Here is a 27,252-nt window from a genome sequence, read left to right as displayed (position 1 = left end):
GCTGGGAAAATTGTTTGGGAGCCAAACTGCAAATGGTTTGAATGTTATCATGTGTAGTTTGTGAATTTGTATAATTATCTTTTACATAGAATCGTGAATTTTTGTGGCTAGAATGTTCTTCGAATTCATAATCTTAATCAAGAAAACATCAAATTGAGATCTGTCAGTAGATCCTCAAATAATCTCTCATTCCCTGCACCTTCGGTCTTAGGCTCTTAAAGCAGTTACCCTCAAGTATGATGGGACATGCACAGAGTAGTCACAGAAATTTGTGAAAATTAAAATAAAACACATAGTAGAGATTATCTGGGGAGTTTTACTTTCTGTTGCTCTCTCTCTTTTGGTTTCTTTCAAAGTATGTACAAATAAATCTTATATTCATGATCTCCTGTGTAAGACAATGCGTATTTACTCTAGAACAGGACTACTTTGTTTGAAATATCTTTTGTCTTTTTAAAATGTTGTCTCGTATGCCATCTAAGCATGTGTACTCAACCCGATCTCTTAGTTCTCATTGTGATAAAATTCTAGGGTATGAGAAGCAATGAGTCATCTCACCCAGAGGTGTATTTGGGCAAATCAAATAATGAACTTCGTAAACTAAGATATAATGTTATGTTGTTGTTTTTTCTTTGCAAAAGTCTTTTAATTTTCTTAACTTCCTAGGGTAGTTGCAGAGGTATGGTACATTAAGGATTCCTGCTCTGCCGAGATTGCTGTAGAAACTAACATAGAGAAGATATCTGAACTCTTAGCCAATCAGTAAGAGATAATCAGGCCCTTTGTCAGCTTTGATACAATTCACAGGAGGTAATTTCATTTTGCCTCATATGGCTCAAGCAGGAACATTCCCCAGTAATGTTGTATTTTAATCCCTGTAAAGTTTCCTAATATCAGTCTGATCATGAAAGAGCCATTGAAAATCCACATTTTATTTGTACTCTTTATACTAACTTCTTTTTCTAATTTAGTTTTTATTTTATATTGGAGTATAGTTGATTTACAATGTTGTGTTAGTTTCATGTATACAGCAAAGTGATTCAGTTATACATACATATGTATATATATATTCTTTTTCAGATTCTTTTCCCAATATTAGGTTATTACAGAATATAGGTAATAACAGGAATATAGGTAATATAGGTTATTACAGAATATTGAGTAGAGTTCCCTGTACAGTAGGTCCTTGTTGATTATCCATTTTATATATAGTAGTGTGTATATATTAATCCCAAACTCCTAAGTTATCCCTCCCCCCAACCTTTCCCCTTTGGTAACCATGAGTTTGTTTTCGAAGTCTGTGAGTCTGTTTCTACTTTGTAAGTAAGTTCATTTGTATCATTTTTTTTAGATTCCACATATAAGTGATATCATATGGTATTTGCCTTTCTTTTTCTGACTTATTTCACTTAGTGTGATAATCTCTAGGTCCATCCATGTTGCTGCAGACGGCATTGTTTCATTCTTTTTTATGACTGAGTAATATTCCATTGTGTGTGTTTGTATGTGTGTGTGTGCGCATATATGTATGTATGTATATATACATATACACATTGTGTGTGCGTGTGTGTGTGTGTGTATATATATACAGCACATCTTCTGTATTTATCTGTTGAGGGACATTTTGGTTGCTTCCATGTCTTGGCTATTGTAAATAGTGCTGCCATGAACAAAGGGGGGGGGGGGGCGCATATATCTTTTCGAATGGTTTTCTCCGGTTATAAGTCTTACTTTGTTCTCCAAGATAATCGAGGCAAGAGGTCCAATATTTATCAGCTCTTTGCTTAACTGAGATTTAAGGAGTAGACTTTACACATGCTACAGCTTACAGATTGCTTTAAATAAAATATCTAGACATATGTGCTTATCTTAGAAATTCATCAGCCAGTTAGCCCATCAAATGCCAGTTCATACAGATCACCTGGCTCTGTAAGACTTGTATTCAGTGTACTTGGGCTTAAGGAAGAGCTAAATTAGGCCACGGCACCTTGGACAAACTTTTGGCAAACAATTGTTTAGCACTAAGGAGAAAGAATAGCATTTCTAAATATTAAAAAGACAGTTATGCGGAAGAGTGATTCAATTTCTTTAATGTGGCCTAAAGGGATAGAATTAAGGAATTTAGAAGAGAAGCTTTCAGGATTGATTTTATAAAGTAATTTCTAAGAGCGGGGTTATCAAAGCTAGCGTAGGCCGCTTTGGGATAGCTAGAATTCCATGTCCTTAAATGTGTCTAAGCGTAAGCTGGAGGGTTACTTGACAGGAATGTAATGGAACAAAATCAAGCAATGATTTTCGTGGATGGATTTGATGGTCTGTAAGGTCTTTTGCTGCTCTAAGAGTCTGTGATTCTAGTTTTGCTCTCTGTGGTCTTGAGAGACTAATTTATGGTCTCTTTCCACTTCTTTCCTGCTGTTTACTCCTCAAGCCTGTTCAGTGTGACTTCTGCTCCCAGCACTGAAACTGCTTTCCAGACTAACCAGTAACATTCTAAAAGCTAAATCCAGAGGAGATTTTGCATTCTTTGTCTTGACTTGTCCATAAGCACTTTAAAGTGTTTGATCACTTCTTATTTCTTGAAACTTTCTTTGGCTTCCAAGATACCACTCACTCACACCTTGTTTTCTAACTAAGACTTTTGCCCTCAGTTCTTTACAGGCTTTTCTTCCACCAGTGCTATGTGCCCCTCCTGATCTTGGTGGACCCGTGTTTATTTCAGCTACCTTCTCTGCTGACCATTTCCACACCCATCTTTAACTCAGGCCCATCAGTACAACTGCCTACTAGATGTCTCCTCTCTCAAGTTCATAGGGTAGTTGTAAGGATTTATTACTTAATCCACGTAAAGTGCTTAGCAAAGCATCTAGCTGTGTACTAATCATGGCAGTGTTGATCATGGTAAACTTTTACCCAGTTCATTAAGACTCTTTATTTATTCTCTTGGGGAACCATTGGCTTATCCTTAAATCACCACTTTCCAAACTGTTTTCTTGGAATACTACGTCTCAAGGTGTTACTTGAGACATGGAAGGAAGGAAGGAAGTAGGGTTCCATTCAAGTAAGTTTGGAAATGGTCTGTAATAGGATTGGCAAACCTTTTCTAAATATATTGGATTTTAAGAGCCATTTGGTCTCTGTCAAACCACCCAAATTTCCTGTTGTAATGCTGAAGCAGCCATAGAAAATACATAAACAAATGAGTATGTTTGCGTTCCATTAAAATTTTATTTATAGACACTGAAACTTGAATTTCACATCATTTTCACGAAATATTATTTTATATTATATCACAAAAATATTCTTTTCCTTAAATTTTCAACCATATAAAAATGTAAAAGCCATTCTTTGCTCATGGACTGTGCATAAACAAGTGGTGGACAGACTTGACCTGTGGGCAGTAATTGGGGGAACCGTGCTTTAAAACATGGCCTCCTATTAAAGATATGTAACTTACATCATAAAAAGCTCTTATAAGGTCTGCGCCAGTGTCCTGTTAGGTCCAGTGTTTCTCCTATTTATTTGACTATGGAAATCTTTTTTCATGGGACATTTGTTAATATCTCTTGCCTTACTTCTGTGGAGTACACTTTTGAGAAATGTGTGCTAGAGGTAAAAATTTTGGTTGTGGAACAGACCGGAAATAAGAGAAAGTATCTTGTCTTTATTACTCTTACTCTGATCAGCTGAGCTAACTAGTCACAGAGTGACTAGTAAAATGGGATTACCCCTGTGAGGAAGGTACCAGTTAGGCACTCACTACAGCTGGTTCAAAGATTGGCTGAGTTGAAGTGGACATGGTAAATTTCATGTCATTGATCAGCTTTCAGAAGTGGGAAAAGTGTATACCTTGCTATAACATAAGGCAAACAGAGGTGCTGTAAGAGAGAAAATACTCAGTTGAGGAGGAAGAGATCCAGAGGCCATAACAAAATACGAGCAGTAATAGTTATCATTTTCCATAGTTTTAAAATCTTTACTACTCTTGTTAAAATAAGCAAAAATTTTAAAGTTTAAGAACATTTTTAGTTTACATACAGTAAATTCTAAAACTTATTTTGAAATATTTTCAATTGTCCTTTTCCTATATCTTTGAGAAGTAAAGCGATGGTTATTGCTTTACTATTTTTGAACATAGTTTCCCTATTAAAAATAATACAATTGCTAATGCAGAAAATCTTCAAAATTAAAAAAAAACACTTTTATCAGAAGATTCTACATCTCCCCTCCTTGTATGCCTACCATCACCATGTGCCCCTTATATGTAAAATGGAAAAACAGGTGTAGAGGCCCTGCTTTCTAATTTATGTCTGTCACTTGACAAGCAGCTGGAACCTAAGGGAGGATGCAGAGAACACGGGATCCCAGCCGACAATAGTAACAATTCATCTACCGAATGCAAGCATAGTCACTTGTGTATTCCTATAGAATTTCCCCACCAGATGTTTTGTTGGAAACCTGCGTAGGAGAGGAGTTGTTCTTACAGTTTTTGCCAACAAACTGATAGGAGGTGAATGATGGAATTGTTGAATCATTAATACATTGCAGAGTTTGCTTTCAGCTGTTTTGTCCAGCAAGTACCTTGGTGGCCTTCAGCGTCTCAGCAGCCCAGCATCTTCAGGCCCCTCCCAGCACCCCAGCAGTCACACATATGTATCCCTACAGCTCTCATAGGCTTCATAGACAGCTTGAAGAATATCTGGGATATTTACTCATTGGAACTGTCCCTACTTTTTATTTCAGGCAGTGTACCACAAATCCAGACATTAGATGTTCTGTATAATGTTGGCTATTTTGTGAAATCAAGGCACACTGAGCTCTTGATTGTGCTAGAAGGTGGAGAATGAGTGCCATGATACACTGGCATTCTTCTAGCAGATGTCATAGCAAACAGACTCGGAATGCAGTGCAAGCTAAAGGCAAGGCAGACAGCCCCCATGGTAGCACCATGTGGACAGCTGGTATGGACATGTTATCTATCTACAACTGGAAAAGGTTAAGTAAACAGTGGGACAGTGACAAAGTGCAGAGATTAATTGCTTAAAGCATTCAATGATTCTTAAAACAGACATCTAAATAAATGGAGGGATTCTGGTGTTTGAGTTCTGAGAAACAATGTAAGGAGACTTTATTTTCCTTTGGAAACAGAAACTTACTAAGAAAAGAAGACACAGTAAATGATACAGCCCAAAGTGTGAATATAGCAATAACCAGCAGACCGTTATTTTGAAGGGACTGTATCTTTATAAGGGAAGTTCATATTCTGAAGTGTTCTGTTCATATTATACTATCAAACATGAGGCATAAAGGACATACTATTATGAAGTAGTAAAGACAAAATGAAAGAAAAGGCCATATAAATCTTTCTGTACACATCATCCCCAGATGTTACTGTGAACCCACTACTTAACTTCATCTCTTGAGGCTCATGCTAAGCGGTTTTTACCCCCCCCGGATTTCCAACACAAATCATTGGGTTTAAGACATAATTCACTAGGGATTTTGGTAGGATTTGAGTAAATCCCCAACAAAAACTCCCTTGGCTTGCCAGCTATTTTTAAAGGCAGAATTTAGAAAGCAGAAGATCCTACATTCACCTGTCTATCTTGTGCCCTTGCCATGAAGATAGGAGGAAATTTGCCTATAAATACATCATGAAATGCTCGCCTTTCAGACAATCTGTTGGGTAGAACCACACCACAGGAGTCATCTCTGCATGATATCTCTAAGTTCAGTGATGGTCAGTCTTATGAGTATCTGCAGTGTCGTCAGAATTTAAGAGTTTGAAAAGCTGATCATTTTTACAGTGGAATTGGAAGATTTTGTATGTACTTAGTGAATTTGGAAAAGTAAATACAAATATTAAAAACCCAGTCTTGGCAAGGATGTGGGGAATCAGGGAAACCTAACACCTTACTGTTGGTCTTTTAAATCAGTTGTTTCGGATTTCCCTGGTGGCGCAGTGGTTAAGAATCCGCCTGCCAATGCAGGGGGACACGGGTTCGAGCCCTGGTCTGGGAAGATCCCACATGCCGCAGAGCAACTAAGCGCGTGCGCCACAACTACTGAGCCTGCACTCTAGAGCCTGTGCGCCTAGAGCCCATGCTCAGCAACAGGAGAAGCCACCGCAATGAGAAGCCCGCGCACCGCAACGAAGAGTAGCCCCTGCTCGCCGCAACTAGAGAAAGCCCACGTGCAGCAACAAAGACCCAACGCGGCCAAAAATCAATCAATCAATAAATAAATATGTTAAAGAATCAATCAATCGATCAATTGTTTCTGTAAAGTAGTGGGTTCCAAAAGTACCTGCAAAGCTTCTTAAAAGTATAGGTGGCTTGGCTATCCCCTGAAATTCAGATTCGGTAGGTCAGGAGTAGAGAACAGCCTTCCATTTGTAATAATTTCTGTTATGTTTGAGAACCACTGCTTGTAAAGCAAGTCTGATATGCTTCTTTGAGTTACACACCTTTCCACAGTGGTGGACTTAAGCATTCTTGAGCTCTTCTTGGTTCTGCAGGTAAATCTACTTCCCTCTCATAAGTCCTTCCCTCTGCAGGCACTTTGGATTGACTTTCTTGTGCTAAGAATTTCCATGTCCATTTTCTCTTTATATATTACACTTCAGCATAACATAAATCTTGTATCTTCAAAGATAGGGTTTGTTTCTGGTTTTTGCTGTTCTGGTGTTTGGGGGTGATTTTCCAGAGGAAATGGGAGCTGCTAGGTCTTTGTTCTGCCATCTTGAAATCAGGAATCCAGTACTGTATTGGAGTCCCAAAATTTTTGATCAGAAGGGGGAAAGAGAAGGCATAGCAGCTTTAGGGGAAAGTAAGTCAGTGGAGGCTTTTTTCCTTTTAAGATGAGCATCAGTAATTGTGGTATGAACAATAAATCATTTTAGATCAAATAAAACACGTTCTTCCTTTTTATGAGTTCTCTCTGGAAACAGGTGGACATTAGGTAGAATTCAGTAATCACTTCTATACTGAACCAGAGATAGAGACAGATCACTAGTGAGCTGTGATTGTATAGAGAACAAAGCCTGAGACACTCATCTGAATGATACTGTTTTCCTTCCTGGTGTAATGTTTCACCATAAATTGTAATTCCTGCTTAACATGTTGAAGGGACTGTTGGTCTCCACATCTTTGGGTATCACAAAAGATACATCATCAATCGAATCCTCTAACATGGAGAATGTAGAGATACATTTTACATACAATTTGATAGTTGACTAATTTTATAGTTCTAGATTTCTTTTAAAGAAAGGTACTGTGTGCCAGTATTTTCCAACTGAATTTGGATCCTCTAAATTTTTAGTGGCTCTTATTCTAATCGGTAAGTAAAATGACATATTAAATGAGCAGACATTATCTTAACAAGGTATGCCTTTCTCTTCTAGCTTTTTTTTTTTTTTTAAAGAATGTATTCTGCGGTTAATTCCAATCTCAATTTCTCTTCTAATTTTTAGATTCCAGTTATATTGTCATTTTGCTATTTGTAGACTTTTCATAGATTTTCCCTCTTGTATACAAAATGCTAAGTGGATTTAAAACATTTAATAACCCTAACCCCCATTCACGTCATCCACGGTGGCTCACTGACGCGTGGCACCCCAGAAGCAGGAGTGGGGAGGGGAGGGCACCCTGAGCTACACAAGGAACAAGCTACTTTGATTAAGTATAATTCAAAAGGAAAGGAATTTAGAGTATCAAAAACAAGAGTCTGGAAGTCAAGAGTCTGCTGAGTAGCAGAAGGGGATCTCTAGATACAATATTGTTTAGAGGAGATTGTGTTGTCCTGATCTATCATGAAGATAAGGTTTGTCTATGAAGTGGTAAGGATTTTTTCTTAAATACAAATGTAGGAACTGAGGATCCGACTGGTCTCAAAATAGTCACCTAGACAGTTTTACACTTATTCCCTTGGTGCTGTCATTGCTAAAAATATGTTTGTAATCCTTTTCTTGGCAGTTGCTTCCAGAGCTGGTTAACGAGGTGCCCCTGAAAATAAATATATTCTTATACCTCACTGTGGTCCTAAAAACATATCATCTTGATTGGTTGTCTAACTTCAGTGCCCAGACTTGATGTCAGAACTTAAATTCAGTTTAATAAAAAGGAAGTTTGTCATAATCCCAAATACTTAAATAATGTAATAGATTTTGAAGTCAGTTTTTTTTTTTTTACATCTTTATTGAAGTATAATTGCTTTACAATGGTGTGTTAGTTTCTGCTTTAAAACAAAGTGAATCAGTTATACATATACATATGTTCCCATATCTCTTCCCCTCTTGCATCTCCCTCCCTCCCACCCTCCCTGGCAGCATTATTGAATAAATGTTTTTATATAACTTCCTAAAATGAATTCTTTGAAGAACTTATCTTTCATTTGAAGTGTAAGTACAGGTATATTTTATGAGGGAAGCAACTGGATATTTGCTATATTATAAGGAAACATAGGATAAGAAGAATCATCTTTATATACTGGTAATACTAAACTTTCAGTAGTCCCAAGGGAGCTGGAATTGAGGACATTTACTTTGGGGCAAGCCGATTAAATCATGGAATGTAGTTTATGCCGTATTTATGGCGCCCATGTGCACAGTATGGTGAGCTTGGACAACTGTATACACTTGTAATTGCCACCACAGTCAAGCTATAACCCACTTCCAAAAGCTCTCGTGGCCCTTTCTAGTTATTCTGCAGCCCCGCCCCCGGTCCCGGGCAGCCACTGATCTGCTTTCTATCTCTCTGTGGAGTAGATTACAATTTTTATATTTAAACAAATGGAAAAGATATAGGCTCTTGTTTTTTTTTCCTAACACATGGAATACAGTCATCAAGTTTTTGCCCGTCTGAGAAGCAGGCAGAAGCTTTATAGCAGAAGTATCAATATCACAGTAAAACTCCGTTTTCCAAACTTGTCATAGCCTGTGGTGGGTTGGATATATCAAAATGCTCATTTTTCAGAAAAAGTGAGGAGAAAAACTGCATACAGCTTTTCTGCACAAAATTTTGTTCAATCAGCCTCCTTTACTGAGCTGTAACTACCAGCAATTTCTGCCTTTATGTTAATTTTGATTCTTTTCAAGGACTTCTGAAATATAGAGGTTCGTCCATACCAGGATAACTTCTCTACCCATTCTCTTGCCAGTGTGTCTCTCTCCCCTGTTTCAGGAGGTGGAGACACGAAACAGGCAGCAGGATCGTGTGCAGAGGGCTGGCCCCTTGCTGTGAGAAGGTCACATGAGGCAGGACCCCAGCTCGTGCTGCTGGATCAAATGCCCTCAGATAGTCTATGTTTGGTGACGTTTGAAAATTTCTTTCCAGCATCAAAACATATATCCAATACTGATGGTGTCTTTCATATTCTCTGAATAGTATAGCGATTTATCACAGTCCTCCTGTGACTCTGGAATCCAGAGTCAGACAGCAGCATTCTATTCTTAGTTCTTTAACAACTTTTTTTGTAATGTAAGAATTCTGCTCATGATACATCTCTAGCAGGAGCCTCCTGACCCTTCTGCTTCCAGAATCATTTCATCTCTCCTCTTTGCCTGTAAGTCAGTCTTTCTAAGACCTTGCTTTACTTTTCTGGAACTTTTGATGCTTCTATATTATATTCAAAATCAAATCATTCCTTATTCAGTATTTTGAGTACCCTCTGTCTGCCGGGTTCAGGTTAGAACCCTCAAGGGTGTCACAGTCTGTGTTTCCTCCTTCCTGCCATTCCAGACCATCCGTGCTCCGATTCAAAGCTACCTTCTCAGCATCCCCCTCGCTCTGTCCTTTCCCTACAGGAACCCTCTAATCCAGTCATGCCGTGTGTCCTCACACGACCTGTGCTTTTATACATATCACTTTCTCTGTCTTTCTTATTATCTCTGTCAAAATAAGGCCCACTGACTTCCCATGTCCTCGGCCCCAGGTGATTTTCTTTGTCTGCTGTATCACTTACTTCAGCACATATGGCCCATACGATTTATTGGCACTTAGCATTTTTGTTTCATCTCATTCGTTGTGCTGAAATCTTACAGTTAGAAAGGATAGACTTACCACTCAAAGCAAAATCATTTATACAGTACCTCTGATAACCTCTTTACACACCTAGTCAGCAGAAGCCCTGTCATTTTCTAGGCTCCCCAGTTCTACTTATTAACAGGAGATAATACGTTAGATGATCACTTTATAAACTGAAATCTGTATCTTTGTGACTGTCCTCCCTTTAGTGTCATATGTGCTTTCTAGAGAAACACAGATTAAAATCCTATTTCTGCCTTTCCTGTTTCTGCTATTCTAGTATCAGTCATGCTCTGTGGGTAAATCTTTTTGGATTAATATGCCCTTGTATAACCCCATCCTGTCACCTTCCTTTGGATCCCTCCACTTTTAATTGCCTCTTAAATAATGGCCTCCAGAATTGAACCTACTTCTCCAGTTGTCCTCTGTCTAGTTAGAGAAAAGCAAAACTCTTCTTTTAATGAAATGTGAATTGGCCAGAGCTAGTGGTCTCTTTCTAGTCTTGGTTTTTTTCATGTTTTCAAATGTTGATATCCCCTACTCCGACCTTCTGCACAGTTGCTTTCCGTGCTACTGGACTGAAAAAAAAAAAAAAAGCCTTAAAAATACAGTGAAGCCCAGCTTCAGAATAAGTGAAAACATTGGAGCAGTTGGGAACCACTACAGCAGATGGGAATGGAGTCAGAACTGGAGGAGCTGCTGGTTCAGGGCGCGTGTATGAAGTGCCTGCTGGTGCCAGGAGCCGTTCTTGGCGCTTGGGACATATAGTGAGCACAACAGACAGACACCCTGCCTTCGTGGAGCTTGTATTCCAGCTGTTTCTGAGCAAAGACTTTAGGCAAAAAAAAAAAAAAAAAGGAAGACTGGCAGATAGTATCAGAGTATAGAGTAACTGCAGCCAAAAGAAAAGAAGAGAAAAAAGTGTAAATGGTTTAGGCACATGCAATGTAGAAAATTAACAATATGTGCAAGCTTTTGGTGTTCACAGTCGTGAACCAAGACTCTAGAAGGAAAATAGTACATTTTAAAAATTAAAGATAAGAGCATTCACGATAGCCAAAAGGTGGAAGCAACCCAAATGTCCATCAACTGATGAATGGACAAAGTGTGATGGCTGCGTACAGTGGCATATTACTCAGCTTTGAAAAAGAGGGCGATTCTGACACATGCTGCCCCAGGGATGAACCTTGAGGACTTTATGTTAAGTGACGTAAGCCAGTCACAAAAGGACAAATACTGTGTGGCTGCCTTTACGTGAGGCTCTAGAGTAGCCTGGTTCATAGAGACAAGTAAAGGGTGGTTTGCCAGGGACTTTGGGACGGAGGATGGGGATTGTTTAATACTTAGTTTAAGTTGTGCAAGACAAAGAGTTCTGGAGATGGTTGCACAGCAGTATGAATGTCCTTAACACTGCTGCACTGTACCCTTAAACACGGCTAAGATGGTAAATGTTATGTGTATTTTTTTTTTTTTATCTGTGAAAACCTTTTCATTTCTAATTGTCACAAAATAGTTCTGTCATTGTGACTGGTAAGGGGGTCCTTTTTTAGAGTAATCAAAATGAAAACAAACATTTTTTACAAATGTTTAAACCCTGGAAAATCTGTTTCAGGTCCCTGGGGACCCACAGACCCCTGGCAGGGAATCCTAGCTGCAGCCTCTGATCAGCCAGCTTGGGAAAACAGCATTTGGAACCTTGTGCCACTGGCCAACGTGGCCCTTGTGGTCAAGTTCTTGGCTCAGGGAGAATGGATGGTGCTAAGCAGATGGGACCTGGGCTGTACCCTGGCCACTGGGAGCCCAGGGAGCACTTTGCAGCAAGGCAGCAGGCGGCAGAGGCCTGGCACCACTCGCTTTCCCGTCCTGGGGGCGCGCCCACCCCGCCCCTTCGGGTGACAGCCTCCTGTCCCTGGTCTTGGTTAAAAAACGGTTAAGATGGTAAATTTTATGTGTATTTTACCACAATTAAAAAGAAAAAAAATTTAAAAATTAGCAAGCCAACAAACTGAAAGACCAATAAACTCAACGTAAAAAGAAAACTTTAAAGACATAGCCATAAGCATAGTATAGTTGGGGAAGCAGACCCATGTAGAGGAATTGAAGGACATTCACAGAGCAGATGCCTATTAATCTAAACTGTGAAAGTGCTGGAAGGAAATGCTGAACAGAGAGAAGTTAGCAGCCGGTGAGGAGGAAGCTCAGGCCTTTCAGGTAGAGCGTGTAGCATAAGACTAAGTGAAAACAAGGCGTGTCTCAGTGACACACAGTCCTTGGAAGACAGTGAGGAAGAAGTAGATAGAAAATTGTAGCTGGTCAGACATTAGGCCCAAGTGTTTAATACATTAAGAAACCTGATGAAAGTGACGCTGGAAGCAGGACAGTTAGAACAGCAGTGAGGTCAGAGAAGGCGTTTTAAGAATCATGCAGGCCCGTGGTAAAAGGATGGTGGGGACCATGATAGTGAACATGCAGGTACAAAGTGGTGGGTTCATTAAAAACTATTAGAAAGGAAGAATCAACAAAACTTGCATATTGGTTCTGGGGAACAAAGAGGAAATCAAGTTTTTTCAGTGTTCTCAGGCTGTGGGCCTGGAAGTGTGGTGATTCAGTTAACATTGAATGGGAGATTCGTTATGATGGATGGAAAACCTGACTTAGTGTAGACATTTTATATTAAAGATAATGCTGAGTATCTAAGTAAAGGCTACCTAGAGAGGACATAAGGAGATGTTCAGGGACCAGATTTGGAAGTTCAGGTATCTCAGCCAGGCTCGCCCACTGACCTTTTGTAAGGTGGCGTATCTGCCACACTCTCTGAGGCCTCCGTGAGGGAGGCTGGAGGACCTCCTCACCAAGGGAAATGAAGGGGTGAAAGAGATTTCACTCCGGATAGTTAACCGGTTAAATTACAAGTAAAGGAGGCATCAGTGAGAGAATCTGGATTTCAGATTCATCTTAAGATTGGAGTAAACTGTGCCTATATGTCCTGGACAGTAATACGTCCAAAGCTACTGATCTCATTGTTGCCTTCATCTGCTCTCTTTCCTCATGTTTTCTGGATTATAAAACTTATGAAGCACGATTATTTAATCATTCCGTTTGGAATACCCAGTTGGAGGAAGAGGGAAAAATAAACTGTTGTAATATCCCTTCATTCATACTCCTTTTCTGTCTTGCATTTCTGTTAAACACATGCTTACCTAGGACTCACTCTTAAATTGCTAACCACTGTCGTTTACTAGTAAGAGAGGGCTCGTGTGTTGTCCTTAAGGATTCAGGAGTTACCAGCAGGATTTTGTGCTCCACTTGCCTTGGGTATTTGCCTCCTGTTTCTGAAGTTTGCTGGAAGGGGGAGGGGGACAGAGAAGGTGGTCTTACCATTTCTTGAAGCTCAAATGCCACAGCAGAACTTTTAGAGACATCTTGATTCTATTAGAATTCGCAGGTCAAAGGGCAGGTTCAACTGTTCTGGTAGTTTAAAGCACCAGGGATGGCGTGACTAGACTAATGACTTAAAGTTGGATTTCTGTTACTACCTACTCATTATGCAAGTCAGGGGGCCTGTTAGTCGTGCAGTAGGGAATTACTAATCACTTTGAAAGGTTCTGTGTCCACATTTTCAATTTTTTTTATTTTTAACTGAGGAAGAGCCACTAACAGAACAAGGAGAGTGATTTGGCAGGAAGAGCATTTTAGTTCTTCTTTTCTCTGGGCTTGTGGCCTATGTATGTTCCCTTTTGTGTTTCATGTGCTTGTGTTACTCCCTATGGGCTCATGGGAAATGAAGTCAGGAAGTGTTCCACCAGCAAGTGTTCCTTTTCTGTGGAGAGCCTTGGATTAATAAAGCTTTTGAAGTTGATTATTAATCCCCAGCAAGGTTCATTTTCTTTGAAATAGCCGTATTAGCGTTAGAATAGCTGACTTTCAGCTCTCAAGTAGTTGACTCTGATTAGAAAGGACTTACTTCAGGTATTTTTATTTCCTTCTTCACAGTTTTCTGTATCTTTCCGTTTTTCGCCAATGAATGAACATTACTTTGTTATCAGAAAATACCTTTTTTTCAAAGAAGCAGTTATATTAAGAATAGGTGGCTACTAAAATAAAATCCTTTTTGCTATTTGCTTTCTTTTCACTCTAAATTCCATTCCCTCTGAAAAGCAGGGTATTCTTAAAATTTTTTAGTTTGGACACTTGAATGTTCTTTGTAAAACTTAACCACATAAGCTCAACTGCAAATATGGTCTTTACTATCACATGTATTGAGGGAACAAGAGTTCTTCTTATTCCCAAAAAATTAGATGGCTGTTACTATTTATTAGCTTTAGTTTTGTTCCTGTCCTCCAAATTGTGTTCAAGAAGTTGTTCTTCCCGTGGTGTCCATTGCAAATTTACCAAAATTATAGGCAAACAGTACAATCTCTGTACCCTTCCAAAAACAAGAGAAAAACCTGAAAGCTAATAAACCCACAAAAGATACTAACATTACCCAGAGTTTACATGATCATATGTGCAATATGTAATCAAAACATTTCATTCTCTTGACTGTGAATTGCCCTTTTTAGGCACATACACATGTAGAAGTCAATATCAAGAGTATAGTTTTAAAATGGAAAGGACAGTGGTATGTTAATCTGCTAGGGAATTTTTAGAGGGTGAGAGCCTTGGGTGTGGGAGAGAAAATTTGATTCTGTGCAGTTCATAGTGTATTATCAGTGCTCAATAAAAAGTAAATAGCATCAATGACATAATAAAATTTCTACTTGAATTGTATAGAAAGAGAAAAAAAGACTTCAAAATACATATCTTATTAAAAAAGGCACCATTCCAATGGCTCAGACTCCAGTGCCACATCCTTTATTTTAAAATTTAGAATATGAATTGGCACCTGTTATATCATATTGCATTTGGGGAATGTGACATTTTACCCCAGAGATTAACTGTACCACACTAGCTGGCCAAGTATATCATTTATAAAAGAATTTGGAATTCAGTCAAGATGTTTCAACAGTATAGGATAATTTTTACCATTTCATATTATGATGCTTCTTTCCTTAAGTACAGAATGGAACTCAGATCCTATCGCCTTTTATCTTGCATTCGGCAGAAGTTCTCATGACTTGGTCTAACTGGACAGAGTAATTTATCTTTCATTCGTCTTCTGTTATTTGCCTGCTGCTAAATGTGTTATTCTGACTATTGATGCACAGAAATGCAGCCCCCTTATTGAGAAGGCACATTTCTCGTTCCAGCTTGTCAGTCTCTGGGCTCCCCAAAAGGGAACAGATGACAGCAATTAACAGGAAACCGCAGAGTGAGACCATCTTGAACTCCTTCACCTTTAAGCTCATTTCACCACTTAACATATTTTTTTCAAGTGGTCAGTGGATATATTTAGACTGTCGTTATCCCTTTGGTGTTGACTTCATGGGATAAGCCATCTGCCATTTCTTAGACTCATATAGAGTGAGGACAGTGGAAAGTTATACTGAGGTCAATGAATCTTCCCTTCCAACAGCACAGACTAGTTAAACAAATCTTCATTTCCATGATGTAAACTGATCTACGTCTTCCATTTGTTAGCACTGCTTGTTCAGAGTTCTCCAGACCTACCCATCTGAGTACAGAATATCCTTGTCAGAATGTGCAAAAGATAGTCTTCCAGTTTGTGGCTAAACTAAAACTCTTCCATATGACTGCTGTTGAAGCGTAATTATCTTAACAAGAGACAGAAGCAAGGTTAAACTTGGGCAGTGCATTCTCAGATCCAGCATTTCCTCAGGTCAAAAGCTCAGGCCACTTTTATAGTTCCTGTAAATCAAATCTGTCTTCTTCCGGATGACTTATTACATAAAAGATGAGCTATAGAGGAATGCATTTGGACTATGAGACTAATTGTTCACCAACTTCATTCTGATTATTTTGTAAATTTCTCAGTTCAACGCCCCTCCCCTAAAATCTCACCTTCTTTTCCTTCTGGATATGAACCCAAAAATAGTTGTTAGGTAAACCACAAGGAATCAGTGAAGTTTAAATTGTTGTTTCAAAATGTGCAGATCATTGCCAAGTAAAGCCTTGACTGGAAACTTATTTGCATTGATGAGATAAAAAGATTCATAGATGTTCAGAGTGCCCCGGGAACAGCTGGCTGATTTCCTGAATCCTATTTACTAATGTTTACAGTTTGTTATACATTCTGTACATAAAAATGTTTTCAGTTTTAGTGGTGCCTCGTTTGCCTGGAAGCCACAGAATACTTATCAAAAGAATGAGTCAAATGGGTAAAATGTATAGATGACAGGATAATTCTTACTTAAAAAAAAAGTCATTAACTTCGTTTACTTTCCAAGTTTAACTACAACTAGATCTGGGAACTCTTTATTAAGATGTCAGTATAACGACCTGATAAAGACATTTAGAGTCAAGAAGCCCTGAATGGGATTCCTGCCCGGACCATTTGCTTCAAGTGTGAACTTGGGCAGCCACGTACACTCTCTAAGCCTTAGTTTCATCACCCATAAAATGGGGGTAATGGTAATAGTAACTTGTGGATTGCTGTGAGGACTAGATGGAAATCTGGATGTTTTCTTTCTTTTGCAGGCAGGAAGCCCTTCTGGCCGCCATCAGTGAAAAAGATGCCAATATAGCTCTTTTGGAGCTTTCATCCTCAAAGAAGAAGACCCAGGAAGAAGTGGCTGCCCTGAAGCGGGAGAAGGACCGGCTCGTGCAGCAGCTCAAGCAGCAGGTATGACTAGTGGGGCTGGGGTGGGGCCGCCCGCGTCCGTGCCAGCTCACGCGCTCAGCTCTCCCATCTCGGGCCAGATGTCTGATCTTTATCTAATTGATCTTCACCAGCAGAGACTTCAGCCTTCAAATCTCTGCTTTGTCTAGGAAGCGCAGAGCATTCTTGGTAAGAGGACTGGTTTAGAAGGTGTCACACGTCTTAGGAGAACATTTTTAACTTTTGCAATGGCTGGATGAAATTAGTGAAATTCTGCCCATTTGAAATGAAAAAGGTTTTTTTTGTTTTGTTTTGTTTTGTTTTTTTTAATTTATTTTATTTTATTTTATTTATTTATTTTATTTTTGGCTTGTGTTGGGTCTTTGTTTCTGTGCGAGGGCTTTCTCTAGTTGCGGCGAGCGGGGGCCACTCTTCATCGCGGTGCGCGGGCCTCTCACTATCGCGGCCTCTCTTGTTGCGGAGCACGGGCTCCAGACGCGCAGGCTCAGTAGCTGTGGCTCACGGGCCCAGTTGCTCCGCGGCATGTGGGATCTTCCCAGACCAGGGCTCGAACCCGTGTCCCCTGCATTAGCAGGCAGATTCTCAACCACTGCGCCACCAGGGAAGCCCCGTTTTTTTTGGTTTTTTTTGCATGTCTCTCGGGGTCAGGCCACAGGGGTCGTCCACAGCACCGACAACTGCGTGGTCCTTGGCAAGTGCTGTGGGGTATCTGCAAGGGCTGTTGGGGTCCTCAGTGGTGCCTCCGGGGCAGAGGCCGCATGTAAGGGCAGGCAGCAGTGGTGTGGAGCTGGTGGTGGTGTGCACATACCACCAGCGGGTGAAAAGTCTTATTCCTTACGTCCAGTCAGAGTCCCGCTACAGAAGGCACTAAGGATATTTTCATTTAAGTGATTTCCTGTTATTCAAGGCTGGGTAAGCTCTGATGGTAAGAGCAAAGTTTTGCCCTTTTCTTTTCCACCCAAAACCTTCCCCAAATTTAATGCTTAATACTTACATGAGACCTTTCATCTGTGAAAATAAAAGCTAGAAATTTCCTCATTGATGATGGTTGCACAACAATGTAAATATACTTAATGGACAGAACTGCACACTTAAAAGTGGTTAAAATGGTAAATTTTATGTTGTGTATACTTTACCACAATTTTAAAACTGGGGCAAATCTTTTTCCCCTTTGAAGACAAGGAGAAAGCTGAATTTCAGAGTCTGAGTCCTCTTCATCTCTAATGCTGTTCCTGCCATTCCTGTTCTACACGAGTGTCCGCCTCCTGCCTTCTGGGTCATCCCCTGCATCCTCCGCCACTTTTCTGTACATTTGGGCTGCCCACATTTGCCCTTCTGCCTGAAGTAATCAGAGTACGAAAGAGTTTTCAAGTGAAGGAATTTCTTTTTTTCTACTTTAGAGGATCAGTCATCAATTGATAGCATCATTTTTCATTTATTTATTTTTGGCTGTGTTGGGTCTTTGTTGCTGTGCGCGGGCTTTCTCTAGTTGCGACGAGCGGGGGCTACTCTTCGTTGCGGTGCGGTGGCTTCTCTTGTTGTGGAGCACCAGTTCTAGGCATGAGGGCTCAGTAGTCGTGGCGCACGAACTTAGTTGCTCCACGGCATGTGGGATCCTCCCGGACCAGGGCTTGAACCCGTGTCCCCTGCATTGGCAGGCGGATTCTTAACCACTGCGCCACCAGGGAAGTCCTAGCATCATATTAAATGTTCAGATAAACAAGAATCACTATTTACACAATAAAGGTATTTTCTCTATTTTAAAGACTAATAAAACTGCTTATAAATAGACTTTATTTATGTGGCTGACTTTGCTGAGAAAACACCAGAAGATGTTCCCTACTGCAACATAGATAGATGACCAGCAAAAATAACCCAGTGCTCACTTGCAAGTGAAAGAAAACTTTTACCCACTTAAGCTCTGGGACCCCTAGACGTTCATCCCTTTAAGAGGTGGAATTCACTGTGAACTTTCACCCTCTCCTGGGTGCCAGTGACCCAGGGGAAAGCAAAACAAAGGTGCTCTGGGGGCCTCCCTTTATTGCAAGTTCAACCACTTTATCCATCATTTGTGGGAATTCTGCCACATAAACATTTTCAGGTCACCTAGCTTGACAAAAAAAAAAAGAGAGAGAGCGAGCGAGAGAGAGACTTCTTTCATATTACAGAAGAAAACTGAGCAAAAAAATTTATCAGCAGTTTGTCACCCCGGCTCACATTGCTCAATCTGTCTGATTTTAAGAGCTGTAACTAATTCTAATTGGTCCTTATTTCATATTTTCTGAACAAATTATCAGTTTCCGTTATGTTCAGTAGGAGAATTATGAATGGATAAGGCTAGCTCAGCTGACTGAGGAGGCTGGAGGGGTCGTAAACGATGCGTCTGTGCTTGTGCAGTGGGCGCAGAACACTCGGGTGGGCTGCCCTGGTCTGTGCTTCATTCTCCCAGCTAGGAAGTGGATGCTATCTCCTGTTCCATTAGGGAGCAGTTAGTGAGGATCAGTCAGTGTCTTCAGAGAGGACCAAGACCTTGAGACGAGTAGTGTGTCCGTGCAGAGCTGCGCGGTGAGCTGAGGTCTCCTGGTGCATGTTCTGCGGAAACGTGTCTGTCACTGGGGAAGTGAGCTGATGTCAGACAGACATGCTGTCACCTGCTCACCTGGCCGAGCCTGCTCACAGGGTCTCTGGTCTTCTGTTTCACTGTCCCAGACCAAACATCGCCCTTCTGTCCCTGCAGTCTTTTCCCAGCGGTCCCCCCTCTCCTTCCTTGCGTGACCCCTGGGTGGTCCTGGCGGCAGTGGGGGGATCCTGTCCTCTTCAGACAAGCATTTTCACAGACTTCCTTAGTTTTCTGTTGTGTTTTGTGTATTTTACTTCTTTAGCCTCACAAGACCACTTAATTTCCCTAATCCCTAAGTTCTTAACGGGAAAGGGGGGACTTCACAGTTGCCCCAAGTATTTTCAGTAGGTCCAGTATGAAAAAATATCTGAATTAAGTGAATCTTGCTTTCAGTAATTGTCTTTCACTAAGTTCTGCCCGCTCTCCTGTTACCAGTTGGTTAGTCTCCAGGGAGCTGCCCGTGACACACGGGGTACCTGCATGATACTTCTCCCCTGACTTGTTGCTTCATCGGGTAGAACTAAGGGTTCTGACAGCCGCTGAGCAGGCCCAGGACACTGGCCCAAGCTGGTCGTTCTCACTCAGGGTCCCCATGAGTTTGCAGTCAGGCTCTTGGCCAGGCCTGCAGTTACCTGACGCTCGGCTGGGGCTACAGGGCTCACTTCCAGGGTCACTCACATGGCCCGGGGCTCTGCACCTTTTAGGCTTCTCCATGAGGTTACTTAGGACATGGGGCTGGCTTCCCCAAAGCACATGATGCAGGGGAGGGGAAGAGAGCAGCCACGATGGAAGCCACAATGTCCTTATAACCTGTCTCGGAAGGGACACGCCATCACTTCCCCTTGTCCTGTTGACCACGTACACCAGCCGCCTACAACGTGGGGGGACCAGTGCAGGCGGCCTGGGAGGCTGGCTGCTGCGAGAAGTGAGTGAACAAGCAAACAGTGGTGTCCTCCTGTGATGAGACACTGCTCAGATGTACAGGAGAACGTGCTGTGTGATTCCATGTGTATGTGCAGCTCTAGAAAAGGCCACTTTACTCTCTGACCTCAGAAGGCAGATGAGGCATCAGAGCAGAACTCGCTTCATCTTCTCTTGCCTGCCTCCGCCCCCAAGAGGGGCCTGCAGCAGAAAGGGACAGGTTCTGTCCTCTTCATGCCTTTCTCCCTCTTCCTTTGGCGTTGGGGTCCTCTGATGCCATTGCAGCACTTTGATGCTGCTTCTCTGGCCAACGTTGACCCCCGAGGGGTGAGCAGTGCCCGGAAGACGCGGACCTGGCTGCTCCTTGCTGGGCTGAAGAGTGGGAGCGTGTCGGCTGCCACGTGCTCCTCTGTCCATCCTGCCCTCTGTCTCTAGGTGTCCCTTCTCCTCCTCAGATAAGCACAAGGCAAACCAACAAGTCCGATGCCTGAGTAGGTACCAAACAAAGGAAGGAGAAGCCTGTTTCCTTTTCTTCTACTCACACCCCGTCTTCAAGATTGAGGACTCTAGGATTTAGGGCTGAATTCTCTTTGAGCCTCTCTCACTGAGCACCGGGGCCCCCCTTGTGCATGACTGTCTGCTCCCCGTGACGTCAAGACTCCTTCTGCCAGACTTAGCGTCACCGCACACCAGTCTCAACCCAGAGAAAGGCATGTGCTGTGAGGGGCTGGCCTGGTGGATGGTGGTGCCTTTTCTGCCCCCCCACCCCCTTTGTGGGCTCTCTAGGACGTGACCTGCTGAGCTCTCCTTTGTCCCCGGCGTTGGGCCCGGGCCACCAGTTCTGGAACAGCTGGGAAAACCCATTCATCATAGTATTAAAACTAGTTTAAAAGTGACATCTAACATTGGAGAGAGAACAACAAAGCGATTTTACGTTGTATGAAAAGAGAACAGCAATAGGGTAAAGCTACAGAGAGCTCCTGAGTTGTCAGTGAACAAAGGAAAAAATAAACAGCAAGTGTTGAGGTAGCGGGAGTGCTGCAGAGGCTGCTCGTGGGGGGCAGAGCCAGAGGCGTCTGGCCGCCTCGCCAAGCGCCTGCCTTCTTGGTGGTGAGGGCAGCGTCCGCGCATCCACTTAGCACGCACCCGCGATGCCAGGTGCTGGGACGCAGCAGGCATCTCAGAGGACACATGGGCGTCTGGCGCTGCCGGAGGACCCCTTCCCTGTGTGTCGTGCTGGCCTGCCTGCTCTGTCCTGTACTTGCCGTGTCCACGAGCCAGCCTCTCCGCCATCTGTGTGACGTTATCCCCTGAAGGTGACTGGTACGTGGTGATCATAGAGAGTGAAAACCTTCTGCTGGTTAGAATATCCGATATCCAGAAGTTGACAGAGTAGACGATTACAGTTCAATCCTTATTTCATGGCTCAACAGCCCGTATTGACTTGGTCAGATAAACGTGCTCGTCTCGTTTTAATTATCCTACCTCCCTTCAGTTCTAGATTCTCACATATTAAGTATTCAGTATACATACTTCTTCCTCTAAACCACTACAGACATTAGCATCAGCTACATGTTTCCTGCCGATGGTATCCAGATTTATTTGAAAGGAACTGGATGCAAAGCATTTTCCGTTCACTGTCCTCGCCTCTGGAATTGCCTTCCACTTCCTCAGCTTAATCTCTGCTTTAATCTTCACTTCAAGACTCATCTTTGTAGTTTGGAATTTCCTAGCCATGGAATTGGTTTTTTTCCTTACATTAGCAAAGCCATTCTTTGCTTTTCTGCGTTCACACATTCGTCCTCCTTTGGGCAGAAGCTGAAATGCGAGAGGGAGGAGGAAAGAAGCAGCAGCACTGTTCACTTGCTGTCCTACGAGTTGTTGCTTATTTACTCTGAGCCACAGTGTCCTCTTCAAATGTAGGAATCCCCACCGGTAACTGTTGCCCAGCTCCAGACCTCAGCTCCAGCTCCAACTCTGTTGATCAACTAAATGTATCATCTGGAGCAGTAATAGCCCCATCAACTAATACACAGCACTTCACAACCTACAGAGTACTATTCAGATGCCTTATAGCCCCGAGCCCGACCGCTGTGTGGGCCAGGCAGATGCCATAACTCAAGAGGGGAGGGACGCATGTAAGACGAGAGGAGAGACCACGATGAACTGGGGGCCACGTGCTTTGTCCAGAGAGGCTGCCGCTTTTAATTCCAGCTCGTTGTGACCGTGCAAGACGAGAGCCCTGCGTTGTCCAGTCATCCATACCCCCGCCAACACAGAGAATCCATATATATAAATCTCTTTTTAAATTGAGGTGTAATTGACATACAGCATTATATTGGTTTTAGGTGTGCAACACAATGATGTTGATATGTGTGTATGTTGTGAAACGATCACCACAGTAAGTTTAGTTTACCTCCATCACCACACAGTTACATTTTTTTTTTTCTTGTGATGAAAACTTTTAAGATCTTGACTCTCAGTAACCTTCAAATGTACAACACAGTATTGTTCACTCTTGTCACCATGCTGTACATCATATTCCCAGGACTTAATCTTATAAGTGGAAGTTTGTACTTTCTGACCCCCTTCACTTACAAATCTCTTGATATCTGAGTGTTGGCCACTAATTTATTCTTTCGGTTTTTTAAATGAATCAGGTCACAAGCTTCCTAACTTACCTCTCGGGTCTTATCTTCCTCATCTATAATATTAGATGGATAGATAAAATTAATTTTGAGGTCTAAAGTTCTGTATTTTCCAATTTTTGACAAGTCAATATATTTACCTGTAGCTATATTACCTGGTAATTGCTGACATTGGGAACAGTTTTAAAAGAAGGAATTGTAAAGCATAAGAAAACACATATGTAAGGACTGTTTAAAGCTGTCTATAGAAATTTCCTTATTTTATGAAAGTAGTAAGTATTGCATTTTAAAGTTAAAAAAAAAATCCTGGTTACTCACTATCCCCTTGAAACCTTTTTTGTAGCCTACAAAGAAATAGATCATATTTTGATGAGTTCTGCTTGCTTGGAGTTAAGTGCAGTCCAGAGGATGGGAGATGTGGGGAAATCTGGAATCCTCCCAGCCTCCTTTCTTCCATCTCTTCCATCTTTTTTGTCATCAATTCCAGATGTAGAAAAATTCTTCACAAAAATTTGATAAGACTCTTCCCTTCTTTTCTAGCATCAGATCTAGCTTGCCCTTCCTATTGTCAGACTGCTGCCTTTTATGATGTCACAGGGAATTTATAAACCTTCTGAGTCTCCTGATCCCTCTTGAATTGTCTCAATGCAAATAAATCAACCTAGATTTCCTGCCCCAGTGCACGTGCCCCTCCTATTCCTTCTCCTGTCAGGTGGCATGATTTATAACTGTTTCCTGTGCTCCTTGACCTTGGTCTGAGGATCTCATTAAACATGAATAAAAGGAAGGCTGGTTTAGGGTGGTTCCCCTTTCCCCCACTAAACTTCTCTTGGCAGGAATCAGTCCAGACCAACGTACTCCACAGGATCTATTCCTACTGCCTCTTTTGGTCCCTTTTGAACTAATGTGGATACTTATTAAAAGTGAATATGGAATTAAATGATATTTGTATTCAAGGACGAGAGGAGTGATATTAAACTATAACATTACCTGTCACAGAATGCCCTTCCCATGGACAATGTACATGACCAAATTAAATCACCCGTACTATCTGGCTTTCTTGAAAACATTATTCACAGATAAGAATATCTAAAATTTATTGAGCTAACTCTTGTTTTGAGTGCTTCACATGAATTAACTCATATACTCTTCACAACAACCCTGTGAAGTACAGTTATCCTTATTGTACAGAGGAGATGCTAAGAGAGAGACAGTGAGTAATTTGCCCAAAGTCACACAGCTAGTAAGCGATGGAGCTGGGCTTCAGAACAAATCATGTCACTCCATCGCCAACACCGCCGTCACTACACTGAAATGTGTTGCCATCATTGTGGGCTTTTGCTTAGAGATTTCAGTAGCCTTTAGCTGTATTATTAATGACGCAGTAATTCTCTCTGGTGATAAATAGTACTTTAATAAGCTCTTTTCTAAATTACAGTGAAAATAAATTACCATAATGGACTGGGCTCAGTTTAAAAAGTCAGAATCTTGACAGGCCAAAATCTATTCCCTATCGTACGTCAACAGATACCTTCTCATTTTCAACAGTCATCTTAGAAATTGTTGACTGAATTAATGAGAGTTAGAGAGTTCTGATTGAGAACTCAGAGAGCATCTGAAATCAGATAGACCCATTTTTAAGCAGCCAAGTTTGAAAACCTGTGTGGTCATAATCCTAAATTACCATCACAAATGATTCTGGTGTGAAAAGACTGTTACTATCATATATATGTACATGGGCAGATATATGGAAATCTGGCCCCAAAATATTACACATCATTTCTTAAGATATCTTTTGAGCAGCAGAATTTTTTAAGAATCAGTAAATTTGCATTCTTAAGAAGAGCAAATAGAGATTGAAAAGCTATTAAAAGCTCCTAGAAAATAGTGACTGCCAAAGAATGAGCATCTATTATACCTGAGGTTCAAGAGCTTTTCCCCCTGTGTTGCAAAGATTTTATACATTGTAAGAATTTAATTAACTAAATAAATTGATGAGCTTTAGTACTAAAACGGGATTTGTGGTAGCTGTTTTTCAAGGTAGAGAATGCTTAAAATAAAGTTTGTGGTATTGCCAGTCATGCTCCTCAATATGGCATTCTGAATTGGGTATGGTGTTTTTCCTGGACTTGTATGAAATTGCAGCCTAATAGTAGTCAACTCTAAAATTAGGGGGTCTCTGAAAATAGGTTTGAACATGCACCTTTCAGGCCTCCCTAGCACTTTAATGAGCCAGTTCATCAGAAATATCCAAAGAGATTGAACTATGTTTAAATATATTATGTGCTCTTCGCAAATGTATCCACCTTGCAGGCCTGAAACCAATACCTAGCTGTATGTTAAGACTCACATTAAACACCTGTAAGAGCCTGGTTGACTTCTTCATCGGCTCTCAGTCACTGGCCTGGATACAGAGAAAAGACGCACTGTGTGCTATCCCTCTAGTCAGCTCTGTCCCAGTCTCTGCTAAATGGAAGACTCGTAAGATCAAGTTACGTCTACAACAGTTTTCCTCACGGTTGCCTCCCTATCCGCCTTATTGTTTAGAAAAAATAACCAGGCAGAGCTGTATGCTACAGGAAAGCAGTTTTCAAGGCTGGTTCTAATTCAGCTGATTGCCATCTTTAACTGTATTTAGACATTCACTGTTTATAGCAGTATTTCCTAATCCTGGATTATCTTCCTCAATGGTAATGATATTACTAGCCACTGGCTTACAACTGTTCTTATGACCATGCACTGAAATAACTATTTCTCTTACTATATAATATTAAAATAGCTAAATTATATCTTTTAATACTCTGAGACTAAAATAGGTCTCTCACTTTTATGTCAGCTGGTAGGAGCAGCCATAACTTAACATCTTCTTTTCATTACCATAATGTTTTAATTGTAGAAAATGACAAAACATGAGCTAAATTAAAGGAAATAACTCTCTCTGTCCACAGATAATTTCCTCTATTGCTGAAATCTTCTTGTTATACAACCTTTTTAAAAAAAATATTTTTTATTGAAATATACACATAGAAAAGTACACATCTAAGCGTACATGTCAATGAATGTTCACAAGGAAACGCTCTCATATAACCAGCATACACATCCAAGAAGCAGATCATTACCAGCACCCCAAAACCAAGCCCTCATGCTCCCTTTCAGGCTCTATACCCTGCTCAGTCCTGCAAGTGACTGCTTGCCTGAATTCTGATAGTATTGATTAGTTTTACCTTAAAATCAAGACTTTAAATTTAAGATTTTGTGTCAGCGGAGCTGCTGGGTGCCTGGAGGCAGAGGCCAGTGAAGCCACCACGTGGCCAGAGGGCACAGCCTTGAGCCACAGAGGCCTTGTTCACAGGCCTTGAAGACTAATGGAATGTGTTCTGCTGGATTTCAAACTTGCTTGGAACTGCAACCCCTTTACTCCTTCCAACTTCTCCCTTTTGGAATGAGGATGTCAAGAAGATGATGTGTGAATAAATGGAAATATCAATAAAGAGACAGAAAACCTAAAAAGAAAGTAAAAAGAAATTCTGGAGCTGAAAAGTGCATTAACTGAAATGAAATATTCACTTAGAGGGATTCTGAGGCAAATCTGAGCAGGCAGAAGAAAGAATCGGTGCACTTGAGGATAGGATAATGGAAATTATCAAGGCTGAGGAACAGAAAGAAAAATGATTTAAGAAAAGTGAACAGAGCCTAGGGACCTATGGGACAGCATTAAGTGGACCAACATACGCATCACGGGAATCCCAGAAGAAGAGAGAGGGAAAGGGGCAGGGAGAATATCTGAAGAAATAATGGTGAAAACTTCCCAAATTTGCTGAAAGACATAAATATAAACATGCATGAATCTCAACAAACTCTAAGTAAGATGAATTCAAAGTGAGACATATTATAATCAAACTTTCAAAAGATGAAGAGAGAATCATCACATACAAGGGATGCTCAATAGGATTTTCAGCAGATTTCTCATTCGGAATCTTTGGAGGCCAGAAGACTTTTTTGGGGGGGCTGATATATTCAAAGAGCTAAAAGAAAAAAACCAAGAACCCTATATCCAGTAAAACTATCCTTGAAAAATGAGGGAGAAATTAAGACAGTCTGAGTTAAACAAAAGCTGCGGGAGATCATGACCACTAGATCTGCCCTGCAAGAAATGCTCACAGGAGTCCTGCAGGGTGAAATGAAAGGACACTAGACAGTAGCATGAAGCTGCATGGAGAAATAAAGATCTCAGTAAAGGTAAATACATGGCCAATTATAAAAGCTAGTATTGTAACAATGGTTTGTAACTGTAGTTTTTGTTTT

At 41.1% G+C, this 27,252-nt stretch overlaps 1 protein-coding gene across 5 annotated transcripts in view; it reads left to right on the top strand.

The window, feature by feature from the left end:
- ERC1 (ELKS/RAB6-interacting/CAST family member 1) overlaps positions 1 to 27,252 on the top strand; it is a 420,180-nt gene that overhangs the window by 314,608 nt on the left and 78,320 nt on the right. For all 5 annotated transcript variants that reach the window (XM_068560632.1, XM_068560635.1, XM_068560636.1 and 2 more), the window contains one exon: positions 16,617 to 16,761. In XM_068560632.1, coding sequence (XP_068416733.1) covers positions 16,617 to 16,761 — 145 coding nt within the window. The remainder of the gene's footprint in view (positions 1 to 16,616; positions 16,762 to 27,252) is intronic.

The sequence above is a fragment of the Eschrichtius robustus genome, chromosome 13 (genome assembly GCF_028021215.1).
Source record: "Eschrichtius robustus isolate mEscRob2 chromosome 13, mEscRob2.pri, whole genome shotgun sequence".
NCBI classification, from domain to species: domain Eukaryota; kingdom Metazoa; phylum Chordata; class Mammalia; order Artiodactyla; family Eschrichtiidae; genus Eschrichtius; species Eschrichtius robustus.
The sequence above is the reverse complement of the archived record's forward strand: the minus strand, read 5'-3'. Positions and strand labels throughout refer to the sequence as shown.